Here is an 8,184-nt window from a genome sequence, read left to right as displayed (position 1 = left end):
TCTCTGTGCCTTTGCCCGAGTTATTTCAACGTTTTTCTGTTTGTCGGCATGTTTTTTTGCCATGTCGCCGAGGCTGTTTCTCAAAACTTCTCTGTCGAGAGCCCAGACTCCGCTTTTGTCACCCCTTCTAAAGCTGGCTTCGTGGGAGCTCTCCGTGGTGCTGATCTCATGCGCTCCTGTCCACGGTGCTGAATTCCGAGGGCAGCGTTGGGGGCTGAGGTCAGGGGAGAGAAAGGATTGGCGAAAGGCATAACCCAAAGCCTGGACATATCTGACACACGAGCACCCTGGCCGACCCAAAAATGGACAAGGGGAAGGTGAGATCCACTATATCTTGATTTCTGAAGCCTATAGGACATTAGTGGGTGCCCATTAGGGGCCAGGAGACAGCACCTCCTAAATGGCTCATTTACTCAACACGTACTGAGCACGCACTATGTACACAGTAGTGTTTTGAGATCTGAGCGTCCCATAGTGAAAGAGACAGACAAAAACTCTGCATTAGCCTGATAAGACAGGGAGATTTGTGGTAGTGGTCATTGCTCACAAAAACACATGCACACACTACAAGCACAGGCACACACACACGCTACACATATATACACGAACACGAACATACCAACACATGCTCAGGAAACAGACTCACATACACATAGTCACACACTCTGCAAATATGTACTTGTCAAAAATACACACACATACAAACACATTCTCCGCAAACACAGACTCACACACAAACACATACACGTTGCAAATATGCACTTAGCAAACACAGACACACTGAATCCTTTACCAACACACTAACACAGAATGCAAACACAAAATCAGCAAATACAGACACACACAAACACATATACACATCAACTCACACTCTGCAAAGACACACGTATGCAAACACAGCAGTGTTAGAAAACACAGATATACACACACGCAGCGAATACAGACATACAGACAACATGTACAAACACTCAACAAACACAAGCACACACACATCATACCAAAACCAATCTCAGCTCAGCTACACACAAACTCTCCTCCAGCACACACAGTATCCTCCCGACACAACACATGAACACACACACACACACACACTCACATACCCACTGCAGGACTGTTCCTCTCACTGACTCTCCCACTATAATGTGAGCTCTGTGAGGCCGAGATATTCATTTCTTGGTCACTACTTCATCCCCAGAACCTGGCACACAACAGCTGCTCAACAAACATTTGTTGAATGGATGGATGAATTGAGGGAATGTTTGTAAGAAACTTGCATTCACAGAAACTGCAGAGAAACACACACATACGATTCAGATGCAGACACATACTCTCTCCACACATATAAACACCCCTTTGTGTTCACTAATGGTCAACATTCATGGCCAAAAACCTTTATCCACTGACTTATCCACAACATTGTCACAGGACAGCCACCCTAATCCTGCTTCCCCGTCCTTCGCATTTATTATATCTTACTCAATTGGACACACTTGGCTTGAGATACATAGAGGCTTCCTTAGCCAGATTTTGAACACACACACACACACAAACACACACACACACACACACACACACACACACACACACACACACACAAAACCACTCAACCAAGAGTCACACATACCATACCCTCACCCAACAAACACACATGCTTTATACACACACAGCCATACAAACACACTCTCATCCAACACATATACACACAGATTGAGTTTAAGCCACAATCTCAACATAATGCTCAGTGCAAGGATATATACACAGCAGTCCCAGGGCCACCGGCCTTTGGTCAGCTGGGGCAGGGGGTGGGGCCATGGGAAACTCCTCCTCTGCGTCAGACCACACCCCCTCTGGCTGTCACTCTTTCTTGCACTTGACCCTGAGGTGTCTCAGCAGCGTCCTAGACCTCAGTTCACTTAACAGGTGAGGGGTAGCCCAAGAGGGCAGGGGAGGGGAGGGAATTGTCTTGTCCCCACAGACCCTCAGCTTCCCCTACCCCGGGGCTTTTGGATTCCAGCAGCAAAACTCGAGTCCTGCCACAGCCAAGCTTGGCTCCAAAGGGCCAGCCATAGTGGAAGCCCCTAAGCCGATTGTGGGCCGAGAGAAGGTGACCATGAAAGGGGCCAGCAGGGATCAAGAGGGAGGGAGGAGACTGGGCAACAGAGCAGGAGGAACTGCTGGACAGAGGAGGGAGATTGAAAGAGCTGGGGTGTCCCTTTAGTTCTGAAGACAGCGGGAGTCACCTGAGGGTTGACAGGGTGGGAGATCCTGCTGGGTGTGAGGGGGAGGGGAACTGTGGTCAAACCAGAGGGTGTGACGCATTGGGCCTAAAGGGATGGAGGGGACATGAGTCTGGTGGGGGAGAAGGGGCTCCTGGGTCAGAGGCACGACTTGGTGGCCCCCTGGGATTTGGAGGTCCTTGGTCATTGCCTCCTCATCAACTGCTCATTCTCTGTTCTGCCTTGCACTGTCTCCTGAGTAGGCATCAGGAGAGTGCCACCCTGAGCTTCCAGAAAGGGACAACCAAACCTTACCCTATACCCCAGCTTACTCTTATCTCAGGTGGACATGGCCTGCAGGGGCCACACTCGACCCAGGGGCCTGCCCTGGGCCCTAAGACTGACCCTGGTGTGGATCCTGCTGGGGTTCTGTGGAGGGAGCCGCCCACTCCCAGCTCTGTCCCGGAGACACCATAGGCTGGCGACCGATTTCGGCACAGTCCAGCTGCACCTTGCGGGTGAGCACTCCAGACCCTGCCTAACTTCCAACGCCCAGGAAATCCCACATCACCACAGCAATACCAGACTTTCCTTCTGAGAGGGGCTTAGGATGAAGCACGGGTTGGGGGAGGTGGGCAGTCAGGGCTAGTGCTGAAGAATAGTAAAGTGCACAGATTCTGGAATCAGACTGCCTGGGTTCAAATCCCAGCTCTCCCCCCTCATAATTGTGTGACTCTGAGCAAGTCACTTAATCTCTCTGGGCTTCATGTAGACCATGAAAAAGGGAGAGAAATAATAGACCTATGTCATAGTGTTGTGAAGGTGTGTATGTAAGCATATGAAAACGTGTACCCCTATCAGGGACGTAATGAACAATAAGCTGATTATGATAAGCCATCATTTTTATTATTACTAGAAATTGCATTTGGATCCCAAGAGAAGTGTCTTTATTTAAGTTTTATGTTTGAGGGGCCCTGACATAACTGGGGTCTCCCCTGTTCAAGGGACCCCCAGGCCTTAGTTCCCCAATCCTACCTGAGGATCTAAGACCCCACCTCACAGGAGTACCCTTCTCCGTGATCCTGTTATCCTTCAGAGATGGACACGCCAGAGGCATCGGACCCTGGGGCGGTCCCAGAACGCTGTGGGGAGCCGAGCCCTGGGTGAGTACAGTACCCGCCAGCGTTTCGTTGTGTGTTTTGCTTCAGTTGGCCCTGCCACATCCTGACCCAAACGAGCCTGTCTTTCCCGATGTTCAGGTGCGAATCCTTCCTGGGACATCTCCAAGCTGCCCTCCAGAGCCGCTTCCGCCTGCTGTTATTGGGGATACGCCAGGCGCAGCCGCTCTGTTCTGAGCTCTGCGATGTCTGGTAGGGGAGGTGGGGCACGAGGGGCGTGTCCTATGGTTTGGGCGGGACCAAAGGAGGGATCTGCAGCTTGCCCGTCCTAGTGTTTGAAGGGGTGTGGCCTGCCTCCAATAAGGCCAAGGTCTAAAAACGAGTTTAGAGGCCAGGTAAAAAGGGACGGGGACTGTAGAGGACCCGGCTTTTAAGGTTGGCAGGACGGAGGCGTGGCCTTCCACGGACCTGGGGTTTTTTAAGGGGCGGGACCTCTTGCTAGAAAAGAGAGCTGAAAAGATTGGGGAACGTAAGAGGCTGGCCTGAAATAGATGGTATGAAGTCTGCAGGGATGAGGTCAATTGTGACAGAGCCCCGGGTATGTGTGGAGAATATAGGGTAGGGTGAAATCTGGAGGACAGTGTCTGTTGGGGCGTGGTCCTAAGAGGCGGGGCCTGGGTCTGGGGGCGGGACATACACTGAGTGAAGCCTTGGAGGGCAGGATCCCAACAGAACGCGACTGCCCACCTTCTCTCCACACACCATCCGTAGGTTTGCCACCTGCGAAAGTGATATTACCTGCGGCCCAACTTGGCTTCCATTCCCAGAAAAGAGGGGCTGTGAGCCTGGCTGCGCTACCTATGAGCAGGTGAGCTTGAGACAGAGAGTGCGGGTAAGAGACTGGGACCTCCCCTTACTATGTCCTGTCTTAACCCGCCTAGGGCCCGGAGTCCGGACTGGCACTCCCAAGGCTCCTGTTCGCACTCTTCCCCCTTCCGCAGCACAATCTCCATAGTGGGATACGTCCGTATGCTCCCTAGGGACCATTGAGTCTGGATTTGGCCTCCCCAAGGGACCGTCTCTGCTCTAGGCCCATCCACAGTTCCCCCTGGAAGACTCGGAAGCCCGAATTACCTTCTCTAAAGCCCCAATCTTAATTTGACCCTCCCCCACCCCGGCCCTGGGGCCCAGGAAGGATAACTCGCCCTCCCCTGTACTCCGCTCCTGCCATGGCCCTGCTCCCACACTCCCGGGAGGACCCAAAGCGGGTAACTGCCCGCACCTAGGCCGCGCCTCTGCCCTGGCCCCTACTTGCAAAGAAACTCGGGGACTCTAGGTTTCCAAGGCCACGCCCCTGATTTGCCTGGACTCCGCCCACTCGGGCCCTAACTCCACCCCTTTTCCCAGACCTTTGCCGATGGGGCAGACCTTTGCCGTTCAGTCCTGGGCTACGTGCTGCCGGTAGCAGCTCCTGGCGCGGATCACTGCCTCAACATTTCCATCTCGGTACTGCCGGGTCGCAGACACGAACGGAGGGCCCGGGAAATCAGTTTCCCACGGTCCCGCCGCTCCCGCACCTGGATCCTGGATGCTGCGGGCAGCGGGAGTGGTAGTGGAAGCGGCAGCGGCCCCTAGGGGGCGCTGGGCCTTGGATGGAAGATGCGTCCCTTACCCCCACCCGGCCCAAGACACCCAGAGCGCCACCCCTCTCCCTCTCCGCTTTCTAGTTTCCAAAGTCCTGTCCCTCCTTCTGGAGTCCCAGAGACTAGCCCTTCTCCAGGTTATTAGAGAAATAGCCCAACTCTAGCTCATTTTCCCCTCTTCCCCCACTGAATAAAGTCGCCAGCTCGAAAGCACTGTGATGTGGCTGCTTCTTGGGAAAACAGGCGGGAAGGATAGCTGCCAGAAATGTCACTTCAGAGGCCTCAGGTCCGAGAATTAATACGTGATTCACACTAACATGTAAATGACAGCCTATATTGTGAGCAATTTCATAACTTGGAATATCCAGGTGTCAGAAACAGAAAGGGGTCCAGAAGAGGGGCTGACAAGGGCAAGAGGTATGCTCCCCAAGTGTGTGCCACGAGGCCCAAGAAGCTCCTTGACTTGTACAGACCTCAAGACAAGCTTCATCGCCCTCCCTTCTAAGCAGACCCAACAGTGGCTGGCATAACACCCCCTTCCTTCTTCCTCCCTTTCTTCCAAATCCCAGTCCTCGACCTCAAATGACTTGACTCATTTAAAATCTGGGATGTAAGCATTACTCCTAATCCTCCTCCTCCTATACACAGGCCCTATGACAGCCTCAGTTTCCTCACCACTAAAGCAGGGGCAGTGTGCCTTTTAGTTCTGTTCAATAGGACACGATTGACGGATGCCTCCTGTTCTGAGTTAGGTAGATCAGGCCCATTCTCTGCCCTCCAGGAAGATGGGATAGAAGAGAAATGCCTCACTGGGAGAGTAGCAGGCCTCTTTCAGAAGCAAGAGAAACTCAATTCAAAGTATCTTTAGCCAACAGTGATAAGCTTCAGGATTGGCTGTATCTAGGTCCTTAAATGTTAGGAATCTATCTGTATCTTTTTCTTGGCTATACTTTTGGACAGGATCTCCTCACAGTAGCTAAGATGGACCAGTAACTACATGATTCCAGTGGGTCTATTTCTTTCTTTCTTTTTAGTAATTTTTAAAAATGTTTATTCATTTTCAAGAGAGAGAGAGACAGAGGGAGAGAGACAGACAGAGCACAAGCAGGAAAGGGGCAGAGAGAGATGGAGACACAGAATCTGAAGCAGGCTCCAGGCTCTGAGCTGTCAGCACAGAGCCCGACAGGGGGCTGAAACCCACAAGCTGTGAGATCATGACCTGAGCTGAAGTCAGATGCTTAACCAACGGAGCCATCCAGGCACCCTTCCAGTGGGTCTATTTCTATTTCTCTGTAAAAACAGCAAAGTTTCCAGTGCTGGCACTCAATGATCCAGTTTCATTATGAGCCCATCACCAAACCAATTGTGGTGCCCAAAGGTGGCCTGATAATGGGTTACGGGCTTGTGCCTGAAGGCCCAAGGTGGGCTCAGTTCTATCCGAACCGTATGGACTGAGGATGTGGGAGGAGTGGTCCCAAAGGAAAATCAGGTGCTGGAACCAGAAGGGAAAGGAGTGCCGGGCAGGGAATCAAGATATATTGGCCACAGAGACTGAGGGCTATGACCCTGACTCTGTAGTACGTCTACCAGGGTTCACATCCCAGTTCTTACCATTACTCATGCTGTAACCTTGGGAACGTTGCCCAGCCATTCCCTCTCCTAGGGTTGTTGGAAGAACTAAATCAGTTAATGCAAGTTGTTCTGGTTATACAGTGCTGTGTAACAACTCCAAACTTAGTGGTAAAAGGCAACAACAATTGTTATTCTTTCACCGTTCTGGGGCTGGTTCTTATGCAAGGTATCTAATGTAACGGCAGAAACTGGCTGGGGCTGGGCTCACCTTAAAGGCTTCCTCACTCACATCTGGTGGCTGGCACTGGCTTCTGCCTCGAATCTCTGCTGGGGCTGCCAACCGGCGTCACGACACGTGTCCTCTCCCTGTGGCGTGTCCTCTCCCTGCGGTTTGGGCTTCCTCACGGTATGGCAGCTGGGTTCCAAGGACAAATATTCCAAGGTCAGAGCTGTCTCATCTCTACCAGTGTCACCTCCGCTTTCTATCCACTGAAGTTGTGTTGCCAGGGCCAGCTCATATTCAACAGGAAGCATCTAAACTCCACTTTCTAATGGGAGGGGTATCAAGTATAATACTTAGAAAGTGCCTGGTACGTAATTAACGCTCCACAAATGTAGGCATCGTCCGTTATCAGTTGTTATGTACTGTATTGTGACAAGAATAAGCAGGCATTCAATTCAAGGAAGAAAGTAGATAAGCCTTTGGAGGATCTCCAGGCAGGTGGCCAAGACATAGGGAAGGGCATTTCAAGTAGGGGGCCTGGGGATTTCAGGTTCTGGGAACTCCCAGCTGCTCAGCAAGCCTGGAGCAGAGCATGGGAGGTGGGGTCAGATTACAGAACGCCTTGAACACCAGACAAAGGCCCTTGGACCCAATCATAAGGGATGTGAAAGCCATGGAGGTTTACACAGAGTAAGATCCATCAGACTGACACTCTTGCCTGCCCTTGCAAGCAGGATAGGGAGGAGGCGAGACTGGAGATAAGGGACACCAGTGAGGACCTTGGGACAGGAACCAGAAGGTGGGCAGAGATGGGTGAAGGAAAATCAGGGGAGTCACCCACATGGCTGTCCTAAGGAGAGCAGAATTGTTTGCAACCTTCCAGAAAGGGGTTGTTAACCTCATTTTATTATTTTTGAAAGTTTACTTGGGGGGGGACAGAGTGTGAGCAGAGGAGGGGCAGAGAGAGAGAGAGAGAGAGAGAGAGAGAAAGAGAATCCCAAGCAGTCTCCCCACTGCCAACACAGAGCCCAATTTGGGGCTCGAACTCGTGAACCCTGAGATCATGACCTGAGCCAAAGTCAGAGGCTCAACCGACTGAGCCACCCAGGTGCCCCTAGCACATTACATCTTCAGAGCACCCACTAGCTTCTGCTTATTGCCAGCTGTGAAGAAAGGGGGATAGCTTCCTTACCCTGTCCAGGCAAATTCCATCAGCAGTCAGATGGACCTACAACTTCAAGATGAACTGTAATTCTAATCATTCTGAGGGGGAAAAAAAAGTAGATCCAAAATTTACAGCATACATTTACATATTTACGTAGAAAAGGACAGGGCAGAATTATAAATGGAATCAGCATGGGTAATGTTTCGCAACTATGATGCTAACCAGAGGCTGAGGCTTGAATAGAGGG

The 8,184-nt window shown here is 51.5% G+C and overlaps 1 protein-coding gene across 5 annotated transcripts; it reads left to right on the top strand.

Annotated features, from left to right (window-relative positions):
- Nucleotides 1-6: 6 nt before the first annotated feature.
- RTBDN (retbindin) lies at nucleotides 7-5,190 on the top strand. Of its 5 annotated transcripts, none has more exons than XM_045492127.1 (6): nucleotides 7-317; nucleotides 2,560-2,734; nucleotides 3,313-3,379; nucleotides 3,476-3,586; nucleotides 4,106-4,202; nucleotides 4,742-5,190. In XM_045492127.1, the coding sequence occupies exons 1-6, from the start codon at nucleotides 303-305 to the stop codon at nucleotides 4,967-4,969; spliced, it is 693 nt and encodes a 230-aa protein (XP_045348083.1). In that variant the 5' UTR covers nucleotides 7-302; the 3' UTR covers nucleotides 4,970-5,190. The 5 variants fall into 5 exon arrangements, with proteins under 5 accessions (XP_045348083.1, XP_045348085.1, XP_045348082.1 ...); XM_045492129.1 differs by having other exon boundaries at nucleotides 2,544-2,734; XM_045492126.1 differs by lacking the exon at nucleotides 7-317 and adding an exon at nucleotides 1,818-1,920 and having other exon boundaries at nucleotides 2,544-2,734.
- Nucleotides 5,191-8,184: the final 2,994 nt, after the last annotated feature.

The sequence above is a fragment of the Leopardus geoffroyi genome, chromosome A2 (assembly GCF_018350155.1).
Source record: "Leopardus geoffroyi isolate Oge1 chromosome A2, O.geoffroyi_Oge1_pat1.0, whole genome shotgun sequence".
NCBI classification, from domain to species: Eukaryota; Metazoa; Chordata; class Mammalia; order Carnivora; family Felidae; genus Leopardus; species Leopardus geoffroyi.
This window is presented reverse-complemented; position numbering and strand designations above follow the sequence as displayed.

What these genes read in the sequence shown, in the direction of transcription:
- RTBDN (XM_045492127.1), top strand. An exon ending in AGTCCAGCTGCACCTTGCGG is followed by an intron (nt 2,735 to 3,312) that starts GTGAGCACTCCA and finishes GTTATCCTTCAG; the next exon opens with AGATGGACACGCCAGAGGCA. An exon ending in GCTGCGCTACCTATGAGCAG is followed by an intron (nt 4,203 to 4,741) that starts GTGAGCTTGAGA and finishes CCCTTTTCCCAG; the next exon opens with ACCTTTGCCGATGGGGCAGA.